A 19,016-nucleotide genomic window follows, 5' to 3' on the forward strand; every position below is an offset into this window, starting at 1 on the left:
AAAGACAGCTGTCGACCCAAGTTTGAGAAACCCTGGCCTAGGGAGTGTTCCCCCAGTGATGGATGGGGCTGTACTCTGCTGTGAAAGCTCAGATTTAGGAACACCAGAAGCTGCCTTAAAGTCAGATTTATTATAATGTCGGGTTTATAAAGTTTACCTAGCTCAGTGTTGTCTACATTGACTGGTGCCAATTTTCCAAAGTTTGAGGCGGGGATCTTTCTAAGACTTGCGTGGAAATGTCAGACACTGAATTTGAGGTTTTCAGATAGAGAAGTCCAAGTTGGAAATGGAATTGTTAGATACAAAAACGAAAAATCTTTCCAAAATGGCATATGAAAAGATGAACAAGTGATATCAGTAATGATTGATTGGGCTAAAGATGTGGGGCACAACATCATGATGGTTTGGGGGCCTTCTGCATGCAAAAAGTGCTCTTTATCTGTACAGGCTTAAGTAACTATGATGGTTTCAAAAACTCTTTCACGGGCGCCAGCTGTTAATTAACTGTAACGCCCCAACCCATAACCTGCATGCAAAATATCTATGCATTAGGAGCATGTGTGTTATGACGGCTGCCTTCTAAGATACGTTTGGAAACTCTAGTTGGTGCAATGTTAAAGCAGCAGCGCTCGCTACCTGTCCGTTTCTGAGCACAGTCCAAGGCGCTGAGACCAGGCTCCCTAAAGGACTGACTTCAGCACAAACCCGCACTGCTTGGAGAAAGGCGGGCGGTTTTAAAAAGGCAGAGCCTTTTTAGGTATAGCTCCCTCTCCCTGCAACTTCCGGGTGCTCTCGCACAGGCTCTTTCTTTTTTTTCTTTTCGGCTTTGCCTCCAGACTGCGGACAAAAAGGAAAAGCTCGCTGCTCCCTCTCCGGGGAAGCCAGCCTGCGGCCGCGTTCTATTTCTGCACGCGCGCTTCGCTGGAAGCGGCCCATTGACTTACCGTATTTCACGGACTTCATTCACCCTCCTCCTGTCAGCGCCTGCGAAGGGCGCACGCGCACAAGAACTCTCTCCATCCCAATAGACAGGTGTCTTCGATAAGCGCCTGCTGGAAAGAAAAGGGGGGGATTTTAAAAATTGCGTGTGTGGCAGCGAAGACAGGAGCCACTGAGAAAGGCCGGCAGGCATGGCTGCCCGCCAAGCAGCTCGGCGGCTTCCTCCGGGCTAGGTGCGTGGGCGGCGCAAGCGAGACCGGCACAGCCTGGGCATCTGCGACGGGGTCCTTAAACTCCGCCTGGCTGTGACCTTCAGGGGGCTTCTTTCGAGAGGCTCCTGCTTGTCCGCTGTTCCTCCTCCTCATTCCTCTCCGGTCGTCCTCCGTCCGCCGCTCGCTCTCGGGATGGCGCAGGCTGCGCAGAAGCTGGTGACGGCCATCACCACCCAAGGGCCCAAGCTTGTCTCTGGTCAGTCAGGGGAGGGGCGCCGGCTCGGGCGAGTTTCATTCAGGGGCAGCTGAAGAAGAAGCGCTTCTCTTTCGCCCGGCTGCCGCCGCTTTCCCGTACGCGCTGGAAGAGGAAGGGCAGGCGTCGCCGGCCACGGGGCCTGCCCCCTGCCTCCTGTTAGGGGACGACGAGCCGTCGCCGCTCTTGGCAGGGTGCGGCCCTTTGCTTTGCCCGACTCCCGCTGCTCCTTCCCCAGCCTCGGTGCTGGGGGCGGCCGCTCCGAGAGCTGTAGGGCCGAAGGCCGGGCGGGGAACGAGTTTCATTTGAGACGTGTCGAACCGCTGAAATGCCCCAAGGGAACCTGACGTCCTGACGTGGCTTCTTCCAAATGAATGACTTTGCTGCTTAGTCGCACTGTGGCTTTAAATCCTATCCCACAGTAATACCGTGCAGCAAGTAATACTGGAGCTCATGGTAAAATATGTATAAAATTTAAGCAAGCAGCCGTTCAATAAAACTGTTTTATATGCATGCAGTGGGACTGACCTTCGCATGCCCAAAAGAGTAAGGCAGGCTTAACATAGCATATAAAACTATACCACGGGCTTAGCCAGGATTTATGTTTGGAAGGTGGAAGGTGGTCAGGATTATGGGGGGGCAGGACCTCTGTCTGGCTCTGTTCTGCTAAACAGGCTGAAATGTCTCAACAGTTGGTTTAAATTATTTTCTTTTGATCCTGGCTGCTCAGAGAAATCTGTCAAAATCTTTCTCCAATTTCTACTCTTAGTTAAGTATTTTTATTTATTGACTTGATTTAGGGGGGCCAGCTGCCACCCCTGGCTACACCCATGAACCATACCATGATGACACCCGCAAACAATGCCGTGCTGGGGAGGGGAGGGGATTCTTACCAACATAGCAACACTACAGAGATGACGCTTTTCTTAGTCGCCATCTCCTGTGTGGGGGCTTTACTTATTGAATGGTATACCAAACTGTTAAAGGCACTTACGGTACCTTTGTTGCCAGTAGGGACCAGAATTACACTGTTTTGCTTTACTTCAAATGCTTAAATTATTTTAAATGTACTTAAACACTCAAGTGAGTTCTGGCACTGAATTTTTGGATGCTGCAGGTTTTGACGTACGTGTGCAAATAGTTACCTAGAGAGTTGAAAAAATTCCAAGTGCTGCTTTGCTCTGGTGCTTAAAAATGTGCCAGTGCTGGGGATTTGGACTACTTTTCTAACCTTGGTTATTCACTCAAGAGTTCATATTAAATGGCCATAGCGTGCAGATTGAGAGGAGTGATCCCCCACTGGACGCAGGTAGTTTTACCTGTTGTCAGGAAACTTCCACTTTTGTCACAGTGGGACATCAGTTTATGGTGATTTGTAGATGTCTGCTTTGCACACTTGCTTTTGTTCTCATCCCACTCTTTATCTCTTTCAGCTGCTATCACTTATTCAAAGCCTCGCCTGGCCACTTTTTGGTACTATGCTAAAGTTGAATTGGTTCCCCCAACTCCTGCTGAAATTCCTAAGGCCATTGAGGGCATGAAAGGATTGGTGAAGAGCATGCAGTCTGGCCGCATCAAACAGCTCACTGTCAAGGTAACTGCAAGCCAGAAGTGAAAGGTCATTACCCTAAGCTATAGCTGTTCATATCTATAATAGGTTATATCTGGCTGTATGCAAAAAGTGGACTCAGTCAATATTAAGCAAAAGACCAACTGAACACCTTGTTGGTGCTTTACCCTGATACAAACATTGTGACTTTTCTAAAACATTACAACTTGTAAATCATTAAAGTTTTTTTTTTTTAAAAAAAAAAAAACCTCCTGAGATTGTGGGCTGGGCCCCTGACCTCATCCTGGCTTGTTGCTTCTTTGTCCAGAACTAACAGTGATGCCTGCAACAGTCAGTCTCAAAGTTTTTTATAAACTGGCATGCAGTTGCATTTTTGTTCTTTTATTGTAGGTGATGTAGCTTGCAAAGCTTTACTTGGGTCATAGGAGCTCCTCTTTCTGAGGCTGGAATCTTGGATGAATTTGGGGGCCACAAGCTGAAATGCTAAAATATCTGCCCCTTCTTTCTCAATCCTGTGGAGGAAGCATGGGCACAGATATTTTCTAGGAACTAGAGTGTGCCATGTAATGCATCCTATCATAGATAATAAGGGAGCTTCTGGAATGGGGTTTGTGTATTGAAGGGATGATTTGCTAAAGTAGCAAAAGTTGTGAAATATTTCTCTTTTCTTTCAGGAAGCTCTGAGGAACGGCTTGGTGGCTACTGAAGTGCTAATGTGGTTTTACATCGGTGAAATCATAGGCAAACGTGGCCTGGTTGGCTATGATGTTTGAAATTTTTGTTTTCTACTCCTAACAGTGTCTTAGTATTAAATTACAGTGCTGAGATGAAATTGTGGTGGTCTCTAGAAATATCATTCAGATTGGGGCAGAATCAGATGGTGGTGACATGAATGCAGACAAGGATCCCTAAAATGCTCCTTCTCTTCCTCCTGTTGGGGGATAGGATGGGCACCAGTGGTTGGCTATTCAAATAAATGCTATACAAAGAATGACTCAGAAGTGAATGGGAGTATCTCTTGATTGTTGCCCTGTATTTTGAAGTACCTTTATACTGTCCTGATGCTAGTTTGTAGAAATAACAGGCTCTTAAATTGAAGCCGTTTTGGCCACATGACCCGGAAGCTGTACGCAGGATACCTCGGCCAGTAAAGCAAGATGAGTGCCGCAACCCCAGAGTCATCCGCGACTGGACCTAACGGTCAGGGATCCCTTTACCTTTACCCAAATACTGTAACCTTGGCCTCTCCTGGATCCTACTTCAGTCAAATATTGCAGGTAGGTGGGATGATTCCCTCTGAAGCTCTACTGTTTGGGCACCCTACAAAAATATGAGTTTCCTAGCAAAAACCCATTCTTCACTTTTTTTCACTTACGGTTTTTTAAATACCAATTAGAATATGATTTAAAATAGCATATATACCAGTACTTCTAATCCTTAAAGTACTGGGTGAAAATACTGTTTGGGCATTAATTACTCCTCCCAGAAAGCTTAAAAGAATATGAAGGAGGCAAACTTAACTGGGTTGCATCCAGCCAGGTGTTCAGTGGCAAGGCAACCACTGAGAAAAGCCCTGCTCAGGCACCACTTCTAGTACTTGTGTTCTGAAATGTTAGTTGCTTCCTAAGATGGACTGAAGTCACTAATAGCAAGAGGGGGAATTGTGAAACAAAGAAGATTGATTTGTGTATCCACATTAAATAGCCTTTGATCAACTAATGCTTCCATAATGTTTTGGATGCCTAGCAGTGAGTGAGCATTAAACTGGCCTTAGCTCTGTGCTAGGGTCTGCGTGACACCATTGACACATTTATAAATGCAGTGCATTTGTGCTGCTAGCTGTGGAAGTGGTTTCATGAGTTAAAAAACAGCCACCAAACCTATCATGTTATTCGTTGAAAACCAATGTGACCTGGCTGTTGGAAGGATAACTTTACTCAACCTGTCTTGCTTTAAATATAACCTCATTATTGCATGACTTTGTATTTAACTTTGTGTGGAAGTGCAGCAAACTCTGGCTTTCCTTACTCTGGCAGGTCTGCTGGAGTACAGCCCTTATAGGAAGAAACAAGATGGTGTGATGGATGAAGCTTGGTTGTTAATGGGCATGAGGTTTTAGAGGGTGTTTCTTTTTGTGTGCTGTTGTATTGTAGCTTGCTTCCAAAAATGGTAGGCCAGAATTCCAAATGAATATTTAATCCTTTTCCTAGTCTTGCACCTGAAGGCAAGTATGGCCACGGTCCTTCCCAGTCTCCTCCTGTGTTGCAAAGAGGTAAAAAAGGTAAAGGGACATCTGACCGTTAAGTCCAGTCACGGACGACTGTGGGGTTGCAGCGCTCATCTCGCTTTACTGGCCGAGAGAGCCAGCGTACAGCTTCCGGGTCATGTGGCCAGCATGACTAAGCTGCTTCTGGCGAACCGGAACAGCACAAGGAAATACCGTTTACCTTCCCGCCGGAGCGGTACCTATTTATCTACTTGCACTTTGACATGCTTTCGGACTGCTAGGTTGGCAGGAGCAGGGACCCGGGCAACAGGAGCTCACCCCATAGTGGGGATTCGAACCACCGATTAGCAAGCCCTAGGCTCTTGTAGTTTAGACCACAGTGCCACCCACATCCGTTGCAAAGAGGAATGGAACATATTTGTCCATCAGCATTGCTAAACTGGGTGAAATGCCAAAAATACACATCTTGATAAGGTGTGCTGGTCTATATGGTAGTGGGACCCAGGAGGCGATTTCTCACCTTACTGTCTGTACAGGAATGATGTCCATCCCCGGCAGAGGAAGTTCTATGGCTTCTTAGCAATGTAAATGCTTCAGTGACTCATAAAGTCGCCCTTTTTGCTTTGGCTGCCAAAAAGATCAGAAAGAAGACCCTGGACAACATAGTGAACTGTAAGAAACTGAGAGATCCAAATAAGAGACCATTATTTGTAGCACGCCCCCCCCTTTTGCTTGTATTTATTTTTGATTCAGATTTGTCATGGCCAAGGGCTAGTACAATAGTTATTTGGATCAGATATATGGTAGTGCCCCTTAAGGCATCCTCAGTAAAGTTAGTGTCCGTTTTGATCCTTGAAATTTAGTGTCTTTTATAGATCGAAAACTCCCAAGAAATGCCGTCTTCCCTTTAGTCATTTCCTGACTATTAATACATTAGCAGTGTCCAGCTATATATAGATGTGAATCTGTGCCAAAGGAATGCCTTGGTTTTTAGAGAAAGATGAGCCTTAGTTGCACAGTCTGACAACAGACCAGTTGGCAGAATGTGCTGCTTAATTATGCCTAATATGGGTTTTACCCCTAGAGGTGGCAGTCCTAGTTCTTAACGTCATTCTGCAGTTTGTGAGGCGGCTGTCAGAGTTATCACTTGGGGCCTATGATCCAGGGAAGGAAAGGCAAGGGAATCCACCCCTCCCTGGTGATTGCAGTCTGTAAGGATGTATATTCAGAGGTGCATGACTGGAGTGATGGTTCCCTTCCTTGCCTTTGTTTGGAACTACAGCACTCCACTTTCTAGGACTCCCAAGACTCCAAAGTTTTAAAACAGAGGTGGGTAGGAATATTAATGTTTATAATGGAGTTGCTGTAGAATAACCCACCAGTCTGCTTGACAGCAAGAAATGCTCTCTACTAGGGTCCAGGAATCTGAATGTGCACCACAAACTAAGTACTGGCACAGCTTTACGAAGACTTGTGTCTCTGGTGCAGAGGCTTTCCAACCTCCCTCTCCTCCCCCCTCCCCCACCTGTTTCCAGCTGAGAAATCACAGTATTGTTTCAGTGTAGTTGTAGCATCCCAGTGTAGCATCCCAGCAGCCAATGCCTACACGGAACTTAATTGTGGCTTGTTGGTGAGAGACCCCAGGATTGAGAGACCACGGAAGGGGATCAGAAGCAGCAGCGACAGCACGGTAACACCGATTTCTGCAACTCGGATTGTATTTAGCGGTGGCAACCTCCCTGGTGGGCTTTGCTACGTATCCGCTGACTGCCACTAGAGAAGTCCATGGCAGAGAATAAGAGTTTGTATTACCTTGGCCTGATCAATAATGCTGCTGTTTGTGTGGTCCAACAGCAAAATCGAGTCTTGTTTTTGTTATGCCTGGATAATGACATCTAGGGGTTGGACTACATGACCTGCTCGTCCCTTACTATTTGCCCCATGTTCCCCTTAACCAGCCCTGTTAAGTGCAGGTGGGGAATTGCCCAGCACCCGAAAATGAGCTTTTTCATGGTTACAAAGGGGGCTGTTGGATATTCATGGATAAGCAGGCCAAGCCTTCAGCAACGGTGAAAGCAATACTGTATGGACACCCAAACAGCACATTCAGTCCGATGGAATCCGTTCAGGTGAGTCCTTGGCTTAGCCTATCCCATCCTCCCCAGCCACAGAAATTTAAGTCACACCATCAGTCCAGCTAAGCTTGTGCTGCTTAGTCTGCCAGACTGTGGCTGTCCTTAAAGGAAGGCCAATATGGGAAATGTGGCCATTGAGGTCTTCCTCTGGTAACCACAAAGCCAAATCCCCACCACCTTTGTTCTGAGGTGTTGAGGGTGGTATTCTTTTAGTCCCAGAATGGGTACATTAAGCTGAAGCAGGAAGTTGGAGTGATGCGATTTCCCACTTAGCTCCCGCACAGCATGCGGCCAAAGCAGATACCTCCTCGCCTCCCCCCATGGAGGCAGAGGGGCAATTCGCACTGGTGCCAAGTGAAGAGAAGGGAGGGCAAGAGAGCAGCCTTACTAGAGGGGGAGAAAGAAGAAAGGCCTAGCAGGGTGCGCCACCAGGATGCTCTTTTCTTTAAGCGCCTTTTTTTGCTGTTTTGCCGCCAGGCTAAGTTTTGAAACGTGAGCGAGGCCACACCCGCGCCTGCTTTTGATCTGGGGCGGCCGCCTCGCAGCGCCTCCAGCCGCGCTGCACCTGCTGCCCTTGTCCCGTTACAGGAGGCTGCCGCGGGCGGACATCCTCGCAAGGGCGGCCGTAGGAGCAGCTGCTGTTCCTGCTGCCGCCGTTTGCTGCGGTCCCCGCCAGTGGCCACTGGGCGGAGCAGGCGGCCGCAGTGAAGCTGAAGGCCCGCCCCAGCCGGGGCCCCGCGCCGAGCATGCAGCCCAAAGTTATGCCGGGCAGGCCGGCCGGGCTTTTGAGGTGTCCCGCTTCCCGGGCGGGGGCCCCGGCCCCTGTATAGGCTACGCTGTTATGCCGCGGCTGCTGCGGAAAGCCATGGCTCAGGCGAGGCGCGGGGCGGCGCTCTGGTGCCGCCCCGGAACCTGGATGGGAGCCGCGTGTCTGCAGCGCCCCTAGGGGCGGGTTGTGCGCCAGGCAGGTTCCCGGGCGCGGCCCGGCCCCGCTCTCTGGCTCGTCGCCTCACAGTAAAGATGGCGCACAGCGGTCGGTGGCGCTTCCCGGCCCGGCCCGGCAGCTGTGGCTGGGGCCGCCGCGGGCTCGGGGGCTGCCGCGTGCGGGTGCCGGCCGTGCGCAGCCTGCGCGGGGAGCCGCCCGAGGAGCGCCCGGCTGGCGGCGGCGGAGCAGCCGCGCCGGCGGGAAACAGCGGTGGAGGGGGCGGGGCGGGCGGCTCTTCCTCGGCCTCCGCCGCCGCCGCCCTCGGCTCGCCGCCTCCACCCGCTGCTGCTCCTGGCTCGGGCGCTGCCGCCGCCGCCTCCTCCTCGGTAGCGGCGACCGCGGCCAGTGCAGGGGTGGCGCCGGGCTTCGACGCGGCGCTCCAGGTCTCGGCCACCATCGGCATCAACCTGCGCCGGTTCCGGGCGGCCTGCGGGGCTGAGGCGGGCAGTGGAGAGGTGAGGAGCAGGCGGCCGGGCGCGCGGGGATGGAAGGGGAGGGAGCGGGATGTGCGCGGGGGGGGGCTAGCGGGGGAGAGTTCCCTAGCACGCGCGCTCGCTCGCGTGCGTGTGTGGCGGGGGAGAGAGAAGCGCGCGCGCACGCGGGGCGGCAGGAGATGGGGGGCGTGCCTGCGCTCGCGCCCGGCGGGAAACGAGCCGCCTCGGGATGGATGGAGCGAGAGAAGGCGGAGGCTTTCCTTACCCCCCCCCCCCAAGCACTACCTCCCGGAGGGGATCCGCCCGCCTCGTGCCCGCCTCGCAACCAGCAGCCTGGGCCGCCGCGGGAGACTGACAGGCACGCCCACCTCGCCTCCCCGGGAGGAGATGCTGCTGCGCGCGAAGAACGGCGGGGCGGGAGAAGCAGCGAGCGAGCGAGGACACCAGCGCCACCCTCTCCCTTCTCTTTCGCTCTCTCTCCTTGGAAGCATCCGCGCTTCTCGCCGGGGAGGAAGCGGAGCGGCAAGGCCCGCTCGCACCTGCGTTTCTGCCCGCTGGGAGGGAAAAAAAAGCTCCCCCCGACTCCTCCTGACTATCAAAGCCGCGGGGCCACGATCCTGCCTCCGCACTCCTCCTGCAGGGAAGCCATCTCGCCACAGTTGCAGTGCACTTGGTGTAGGGATGTGTCCTTGCCAAGAGCTCTTCTATCCGTTTGCCCGCCACCCTGCAAGCAAGGGTGTCTAGGTGGTCAGGCATCACTGGTTGAGGAAGCATATTTAGCCTGGAGAAGAAGAGACTGACAGGAGATTTGATAGCCATCTTCAAATACCTAAAGACCTGTCAGGAGGCTAGGACCTGAATCAATGGCTTCAAGTTACAAGAAAGGATATTCCAACTAAGTATCAGGAAGAACTTTCTGACAGAGCTATTTGATAGTAGAACAGTCTCCCTTGGGAGGCGGTGGACTCTCCTTCCATGTAGATTTTTAAGCAGAAGTTGAACGGCCATCTGTTATGTATGATGTGGTTGAAATTCCTGCATTGCAGGAGGTTGGACTAGATGATCCTCAGGAATCTCTTCCAACTCTACAATTATATGATTCTGTGATTTTCTCTTTCTTCTATTCAGTACTTTCCCTACCTTCCTGTAAAACAGGGGTGTTCAATTTGTTGGTCTTTCAGCTATTGGACTACAATACCATGGGGTATTTCTATTGCTTAGGTTGGGAGGCTGGCTAAGTAGCTTGTTGTGCGGCAGTGTTCCTCAACCTGATAGCCTCTAGAGCTTTTTGGACCACAACTCCTATCAGCACCAGCCTGTATGGTTGTGCATAGTTGCAGTCCAAAACATCTGGAAAGCTCCAGGCTGAAGAAGGTTGTTATACAGTTGTCCCCCAAAATCTGTCTCTATATGGGAATGACTATAGATGCTCAGTGGTAGAGCATCTAGCTTGTATGCACAAGGTCCCTGGTTCAAGCCCCAGTGGCATCGCTAGGTACCGTAGGACTGGGAATGTTCCCTGCCTGAAACCATGGAGAGCTCCTGCTATTCATTGTAGACAATACTGAGCTAGATGGATTAAGTGGTCTGACAATATAAGGCAGCTTCCTATGTTTGTTTGTTTAGTTTAGTTTATTGAATTTCTGTTCCACCTTTCTTCCAAAGATAACAGAGTGGTTTACAATATAAAAACACGCACACACTCTCTATATATAATATTTAATAATATATATTATATATAAAACATAATACCAAACAAAAACAGTAACCCCTCCACAGTTTAAAAGTTTAAAAGGCCACAGTTTAAAAGGTCATAGATTGTTTGATTAGTCAAAGGCTGTAAACAGTTATGCAGCACTTAATCATTATTTATGATTTTACTGTGGTTGATACAAGCTGCTGCTTACCTTCTCCTACCTAATGACAAGGCACCTGCCTCTGCTCCTCTCTTGAATGAGCCTCTTGAGCAGATTGAGGTAAGCCCTAGACAGTGCTAAGTGCCATCTCCCTCATGAATTTAGCAGTTGGATGCAATAATTTTATGTAAACAGGTTTTAAATCAGGTGTTTTTCAGATTTACTTACATGTGAAAATGTGTGCATGGAATTGTTGTAACTAAGCAAAGATTAATAAACAGCAAGGCTGAGAACTGACTTTACCCAGTCTCAAAGAAGCTCAAGAGAAATGGGTATGGGGTAATTTTAGTATCACTTCATTTCTTTAAAATAGCTTATAAATGAGAAAGATTAGCTTCCAGGCCCAGACAATTGAACTTGGGTTTTTCATACATCCAGTCCCAACCACTTTATTGAGTTTATTGTTCTTTCTTTCCTAAAGGAGTCCTTCAAATAAGCAGCTCTTTCAGTCATTACTCTTTTGGGGGAAAGTGGGGTGTTCAAGTGAAAATATTGTTAAAACAGCTATGTTGCTATTAGGATAGCTGGAATAACTTAGCTGAGACATATTAGGGCAGTTACATATTTTAAGAAATCTCCCCCCCCCCCCATTTTACATTTTTAGAATAAACTTTGGACATATGCACAGTAACGTGGTCCTATTCAGAGACACAATAAATTTGATTCAACCAAATTGTGTAGATGTAGTAAAGATGTGGACCTCTACTCATGTAAAATATGGAGCCCTAGTTATTTACAGATTAATCAATACATACAAGTGCAGTGGCACAAACCTGATAAGGAACCTTTCTTGCAAATATGTCACTACTTATCTTAGATCTTCCAGTTTAGATTTATTTTGTTCAGCTAGGGCTTGAAGAAACTTAGACTGAAGTTGCCACTGGGATGCTTGATGTTGTGGCAACTTTTCTAAGAGGAAAATTAATTGCATGCAAAATTATTTGAATGACGGAGGCATGTTCCACTCATTTCAAATTATTTGATATTGATACCAGTATGCCACACCTTCCTTGGTGACAGAGATTTTGATGGTCTTGCATCTTTTGTTTTGGCAGAGCCTATTTCCTTCCTGAGGACTTTCAGTGATGTAGCAGAGAATTGGCCACTTAAATGCTCTGAACAGCAGAGCAGCTTCTGTTCTCTTTCAGCAACAGATGTTATGACCCACATCCGTTTATTTTCCCCCCATAATTAAAACTTAAGTTTAGGAATGCTGAACTTGTTTCACATAACTTTAAGTCAATGATGAAAAAAAGTAATTTTCGCTATTTCATGTGAGTTTTAAGTATTTGATAAAGAAGCTTAGCATGTAAATGACATCTTAATTGTCTTTCTGGTACTAGTCAGAGGTATTTTAATGCTATTCTCTTTTTAGGCTATTCCATTGGAAACCTTATTAATTTTTTTGCAGCTGTTGTGTTTTTCTTTTTTATGATCATTATATTCTGTAATTCCCCCTTCAAAGTTCAACTGAAGGACAGGGTATCAAACAAACAAGTAACCTAAAACAGTGATGCCACTATTGCACTGTAATTGTGAATGGATCATAATTTTTTAGGAGGCAAGCTGAATCACTTTATTGAAATCATTGCAGGAAGGGATGGTCAGCACTGTTTGAATATATTTTTCTTTCATAATTTTGAAATTTTGCCACTCAGAATTGTGCACTTTACACTGATGGCATAGCAACTTTGTTGCTTGGTATGTTGTACTTCTGGTCAGCTGCTAGTATCATGTTCTCAGCTGGCTTCAGCGCTGGATTTAGGGTGCTGCAGGCCAAGGGGTTGCAAAATAATAATAATAATATATTGAGAAGATCCATTAAAAAGCAACTGTTCTAAAAGGAATTTTTGTGAAAATAATAAATACTTGGGGGGGGGGATTTTGTCCCTGCTCAGGACACTATATTACCAAAGTCCACCTGGCGGCATCCTGCATAATTAAACCTCAAGAGCTAAGCTGCTGGATGTGTTCTTGGCTCCTGTTAGTAAAACATCAGCCCCCAGTCTTCCCTGGAACCTTGCAGCTTGCTGTGTACAAAACACATTTTCAGGCTCTGCAAACTTTGTTTCCAAAGAAGATCTTTGCACATGGGGAACATGTGAGTGCCAAGTCAGTCTTTATCACTTGAGCTTGTATTGACTTCTGCAAAAACAGTGCTTTATGGCAGACAAATGAAAGGTGCTACCTCTGTCCAATAAGACTTTGCTGGAGTAAAATTAATAGAGCATCTTTGAAGAAAGGGGAATTTATTTATTTGTAAAATTTATGAGTTACTCAAAGTAAAAACAACCAACATAAAGAGTATTTTGTCTTATATTAAACAGCATTCCTGGAGACTAAGAAGGCCAAAAGACTTCCCCCCGAAATAATTTCTCAAGGTTATAATGGGTAGGGGCTCCCATTCTATGTTGCTGCTACATGAGATTGTTCTGAGAAAGAGTTAAACACAGCACATTAAACTCAGTGTTGGCTTGCAATCAGTAGCACAACAAGAACTATGCAAACAAAAACAAAAATGTAATTACACTGACAGAACTCCCAGAGCATCCGTAAAAGCTCTGGTGCCGTCCATCAATTGGTGATGAGATCCCCTCATTAGTGATGCACACAATGCACCAATCAACTTACAGGAAACAGCAGAAGCACTCTTTCCATCCCATAGTCATATTCTAGTTCCCAGAAATAGAGCACCTCCTCCAGTAAAGGCATCCCAATGCTCAGCAATCAGAGGCTTCCCAGGAGTAAGGTTTAAGTCCTGCTATGGGGCCAGCAATACTACACAGGCAATACAAATAATGCTGCACAAAATATGTTTGTATTGTGAGGTGAGGGGGTGTTTTTGGCAAGGAAACGCCACGAAGACAAATAAGAATGGAAGCTATATCAGCAAGCTTACAGGAGGCCACCCTTTGAGCTGCCCAGGAGCAATGTGTTTGTGACCTCCACAAGGGGGAAGCGCCACTTTGTGAACAGCAGTAACTTTAGATGGGGAAAAGAGTGAGGTAGCAGGACTAGCACTGGGGCTTCCTGGACCAGAGAGGGATACCCTAACCCAGAGATAACCAACACTACCCTCTGGACATTAGTTGGACTACAACTCTTATCATCCTTGACTATGGGCTAAGCTGAGTGGGGCTGATGGGAGTTGGGAATCTAGCAATATCTGGAGGGCACCACATTGGCTATCCTTGCCATACTTGCATAATGCAGGAACCTGTAAATGGGGGGAAAAAACACCTATGGTTGGGACCTTTTGGTCTTCGGGGGCCAAGCTCCTGGCACGTTCCACTTCCTACCCCCACTCCATCCATGAGATGTCTCCCACCCCAATCTTAAAAGTGCCTATGTTGTGGCATTGCACTGGTTAGCATACTTGAGATGGGTTCAATTCCTGGTACCAGTCTGCTGGGTTAGACTCATACCAGATAGTGCAGCAACTGGAATTACTCTCCAGTAGCCTCGTTCAGATAACTGACTCATTCATGCCACAAGATACCCAGTCCCGTCATCCGGTTCATTGACATACCCTTTTTGTTAGGATAATTACCAATGTCTGATGATGATTTTCTCAAAGTGCTGTTAGGACCCTCCAGAATTGAGCCCAGCTGCTACGTTAATTATTACACCAGGTGTTAGTGGGCTGGACATGTCTGGGAGGGGACTGAATTGCTGTCTCCTCAGCAACCATGAGTGGGGTGGATGGATTTCCTGTCATATGATGAGACTGGGAAGCTGGTCAGGCAATGAAGGCAAGGTGTGCCAAAGCAGGCAGGGAGCTGTCCAGCCAAGGATTCAAGCTGGAGAAAGAAAAGGGTGTTGCAGCAGCAAGGACAGGCAGCATGTGATAGTTATTATAGCTGCTCTCTAGATCTGGAGTATGTTTCAGGTATTTTCCCCTTTGTTTTTTCTCTTTAGCACATGACAGCTGTAGGGGGTGCTGATTCCTTATTTGTTAACTATCGCAAGAGCAGAGGCACAGCTTTTGTTGAAATGTGCCAGTTGTGGAAGGGTTTAGGTGAATGGGCTCACCAGTAGTATTGGTCTTGCAAGATTCCTGTGCTGTGCGCTTGAAAGCTGCATGACAGGTAGAGAAGTAACAAATGCAGAAGTTTCTACTGTATTACTCTCTCTGCATGCTGCAGATGGCTGCACCCGTTGCATGACTGTCTGGAAAGGCAACAGAAGCTAGAAGATTTTGATCTGTGGAACACCCTCCACAAATTCTGCCAGATGCCCAGCTTATTAGAATCATAGGATTGGAAGGCACCATGAGGGTCATCTAGTCCACCCAAAATGCTGAGATGAGTTTCATGCTTTACTCACTGAGCTATCCCAGGATGATGATGATGATTAATTCAATTTATATATCACTCTTTATCCAAAGATCCAAGGGCAGGGTACAACATTAAGAAAACATTTGATTTGATTTGATTATATGTTGTTCTTATATTCAACTAATAAAATATTCAAAAAAAGGATGGAAATAACATGAATAAGTAAGCAAACAAGGGTGGGAAAGAAAACATTTTATGGAGCATAAAAATAAAAACATAACAGCATAAACAAACAGCATAATAATAATAAAATAATCATAATAAGTGCCCCCCCAAAAGCTTTAACAGGTTCTAACTTGGCATAGAGTCAGACAATAAGCAGCCAATATCTGATTGTCTTATCATTTTAATGAAATTATATTTTAGCCACTGGTATGATGGTTTCCCTCTCTGGTGCTTTTTCAGGGTGATAGCTGAATTGTGTTAATATTTTGTTGTTTAGTATTGCCTTTCTTGAATATTGTTGATGTTTATGTATTTTAAATTGCATTGTAAACACCTGGGAATAAATGTGTAAGCTTTTTAAGCATCGGCTCCACACTTCTTTGCACACCTGTGGGATCCCTTATCCTTGCAGTCCCTGTTAAAGAAGGTTCCTAGGGTGTGTTTGTGTCTGGACTCCAGGGGGAGTCTAGAAGTGTAAGGGTTCTGATAGAAGACTTAACATTATTCCTACTTAGTTATTAGTATTGGCTGCTTGTTGTCTAGGTCAAGTGATGGAGCTCCACAGTGTATGTCATTTATATACCGTATAAATTGTGTTCCTTGCTGCGGCTTTGCCATTCTTTTGTGGCTGCACAGTTTGTTGGGATCCTGGGGACAGGAAGTGGGGGCAGTTGTTTTGGGCTGTCAGAAGCCTCTGGGCTGCAACCAGGAATCTTTGGATCTCTGAAGCATGAGCTTTGGATTGGGCCCCAAATACCATTTAAAGACACTCTCTCTTTATTTGTATTTAGCTTAAAGTCTTAACTTGACCTATGTTATTATGTATAGGTTGTTTTTTTTAAAAAAAAAAAGAGGGTGGTTTTCTTTTATTTCCTACCTTTTATGCACTTTCACAGAAAAGTGATACATAAAGATTAGAAATCAGGACACAGGGAAGAAAACTTATACTTTGTGATGGAAGTTAATCCTTTAAGAGAGGAAAGTCTGCCAGGACTCTAGATGGAGCTTGGGAGAATTCTCATTTCTGCATAACTATTTGAATCATCAGAAAATTAATTAGTGAAAGGTGTGCATGCTATTATTAGTAGCATTATAATTTATTAGCCATCTTCATTACAACAATGAAAACACGATGTTAAAAATAATTTAAAACACCTTACAATTACAGAAATAATGTGTGCCCTAAAATATACATCTCAGGTGTCAAAAGCCAGGACGAAGAGGCTCAGAAAATGGGGAAGTGTTCTTTCTGGAGCTTCTCTGTCAGTTAGGTTCATTGCTGCTTCATCTAATATACCGGTAGAAGGTGCTGCATTTTCCTCTTGGCTCTTGAGGAAAAACAAAAAGCCAAGGTATGTTGAGGGATTTTTTTTACAGTTAAACTGATAAATCTTCTTTAAGTGCTGGCACAATAAGATCCTTGTCTCATGCACCTGTTTCTCTGGTAACTTGGACTAGCTTTCTTCAGCAAATCTATGACCTGCTTAAACATGGAGTGCTTCTGGCCTGTCTGCAAATCTCAGCTTGGGCCATGTTGTTCTTCTAAAGCCTTAGACTTGCAATCTCTTTTTCCATTTCTAACTTACTGTACTTGGGGGGTCAGCATGATATATACTCAACCATTTTGTAATCCCAATTGCCTTTATTTTGCTGTTGGGTCACTCAGACAGGATGGAGAGCCTTCTACAGTTGTCCTGTTTTAAAGCTTAAGGAACATAGCTAGGTTGGTTCCACTTTTGTCTCAGTTCTAAGAAGACACAACAGTCCCTGGGAGTGATTTGAGGTGTTTTTGGGGGGGGGGAATCCTGTACAAATTACCCTGATTTGCATAAGGTGATTTGCATTAGAAAAAAATTCAGTTGGAAGCAGAAAATTTTCTAATGCCCTAGAGACTAATCAAATTCAGCATGTCTATTTTACTTGTGTTTATGGTGCTGGAGGAGACTCTTGAGAGTCCCATGGACTGCTAGAAGATCAAACCTATCCATTCTTAAGGAAATCAGCCCTGAGTGCTCCCTGGAAGGACAGATCGTGAAGCTGAGGCTCCAATACTTTGGCCACCTCATGAGAAGAGAAGAATCCTTGGAAAAGACCCTGATGTTGGGAAAGATTGAGGGCACTAGGAGAAGGGGACGACAGAGGACAAGATGGTTGGACAGTGTTCTCGAAGCTACGAACATGAGTTTGACCAAACTGCGGGAGGCAGTGGAAGACAGGAGTGCCTGGCGTGCTATGGTCCATGGGGTCACGAAGAGTCGGACACGACTAAACGACTAAACAACAACAAAGCAAAGCTAAAAATGTTGAAACTGTCAATCTTGCCTAATGTTTCGTCGTTTCGCAGTTGGCATCTGTTCATTGTTAATAGTGAACTTATGAAACCGAAGAGTTTCTTTGGAAAAATAAAAGCACTGGGGAATTTTTCCACCTTAACGTACATCAATGGCTCCTGAGTCATCGTTCACTAGATTCCCACTGGAGATGCTTGTGGGTAGAGATGGAGGAATTGTCTTTTACAAAGCAAGGGAAGGGGAAGAAAAGAAAAGATGGGAGGAGACTCTTATCCCTTTTTCAAAACTGGTGACTTGAGTGGCTGCAGAAAAAGACTTTGAGATCCAGGAGTCCAGCCTCCGTATACTCGGAGACCATGAAGCTCTTGACTAATTAAAAGAAAATTGCAGCTTCACCCAATCCAGAGCTATGTTGGCTTCACCCAAGACAGGAATTATTATATAAGGCCTCTTGAAAGTGAAGAATCTGTCACATCAGACAGAAGCTGATGAATCTCCATTTTCATATTTTGTAAAAGAGGGTATTCGGCCCTCCAACCTATTGTTGAGTGAATGGCACATTAAACTGTTATATGCAGAGCTAGCAGGGATGGCTACTAGAATAAACCAAAATGGCAAAATCCATAAAGAGGACTGGATGTTGTTTATGGAACATATGGGAAAGTACTATAAGTAAGGGACGCGGGTGGCGCTGTGGGTTAAACCACAGAGCCTAGGGCTTGCTGATCAGAAGGTCAGCGGTTCGAATCCCCGCGATGGGGTGAGCTCCCGTTGCTCGGACCCAGCTCCTGCCAACCTAGCAGTTAAAAGCACGTCAAAGTGCAAGTAGATAAATAGGTACTGCTACAGCGGGAAGGCAAATAGTGTTTCCGTGTGCTGCTCTGGTTCACCAGAAGCGGCTTTGTCATGCTGGCCACATGACCTGGAAGCTGTACGCCAGCTCCCTCGGCCAATAACACGAGATGAGCGCCGCAACCCCAGAGTCGGTCATGACTGGACCTAATTGTCAGGGGTCCCTTTACCTTTATCTTTACTATAAGTAAACAATTTACCTAGCAGGATGGGAAGATTTTTTTGCAATAGATAAGGTGAACTGAGAAAACATGGGGAAAAGGGGATAAAAGGAACCATGGAAGGAGAGGAATGTTTTCTGGTTTTTGTTTTTGTTTTTTGGTCTATTGTCTATTTCTCACCAGCTGATCAGATAGAAGGGAGCTGACATATTTGTGATGTTTTCATATATACACCACCATGGGCAGTGGGATAGTGCCATGGGGCAGCTGCTTCCACACAACTTGGTATAAATAAAAAAGGGACAACTCTGGTGCACTTGTAATGTACAAGCTTAAGAGAAAGAGTCTTTCCAAAAGGATCTCTGTGAGATAAGGTCATAGTATTTAACAATCTACACCAATGAAATTCATGCGAAAACAATATAAAGGGGCTGTATATTACAGAGCTTAGGTGTGGGATGCTTACTGGTAAAGAAGAAAAATATCAAACTTTCACTTTGGGATCATTTTATACCCAGTAGAATGAGAAGATGACTTAT

At 46.2% G+C, this 19,016-nt stretch overlaps 2 protein-coding genes across 4 annotated transcripts in view; both read left to right on the plus strand.

Annotated features, from left to right (window-relative positions):
* Nucleotides 1–1,317: 1,317 nt before the first annotated feature.
* Nucleotides 1,318–3,968, plus strand: ATP5MG (ATP synthase membrane subunit g). Its single transcript, XM_035140206.3, has 3 exons — nucleotides 1,318–1,407; nucleotides 2,838–2,998; nucleotides 3,649–3,968. Exons 1-3 carry the CDS (start codon nucleotides 1,344–1,346, stop codon nucleotides 3,745–3,747), a joined length of 324 nt encoding a protein of 107 aa, XP_034996097.1. The 5' UTR covers nucleotides 1,318–1,343; the 3' UTR covers nucleotides 3,748–3,968.
* Nucleotides 3,969–7,107: 3,139 nt separating this feature from the next.
* Nucleotides 7,108–19,016, plus strand: part of KMT2A (lysine methyltransferase 2A) — a 50,288-nt gene continuing 38,379 nt past the window's right edge. The window contains exon 1 of one of the 3 annotated variants that reach the window (XM_060268350.2): nucleotides 7,108–7,330. In XM_060268350.2, coding sequence (XP_060124333.2) covers nucleotides 7,241–7,330 — 90 coding nt within the window. In that variant the 5' untranslated portion in view covers nucleotides 7,108–7,240. Of the gene's footprint in view, nucleotides 7,331–8,341; nucleotides 8,777–16,433; nucleotides 16,526–19,016 lie in introns of those variants that run through there. The other 2 variants (XM_035139007.3, XM_088657653.1) reach the window with 2 other exon arrangements.

This window comes from Zootoca vivipara, chromosome 14 (genome assembly GCF_965207765.1).
Source record: "Zootoca vivipara chromosome 14, rZooViv2.hap1.1, whole genome shotgun sequence".
NCBI classification, from domain to species: Eukaryota; Metazoa; Chordata; class Lepidosauria; order Squamata; family Lacertidae; genus Zootoca; species Zootoca vivipara.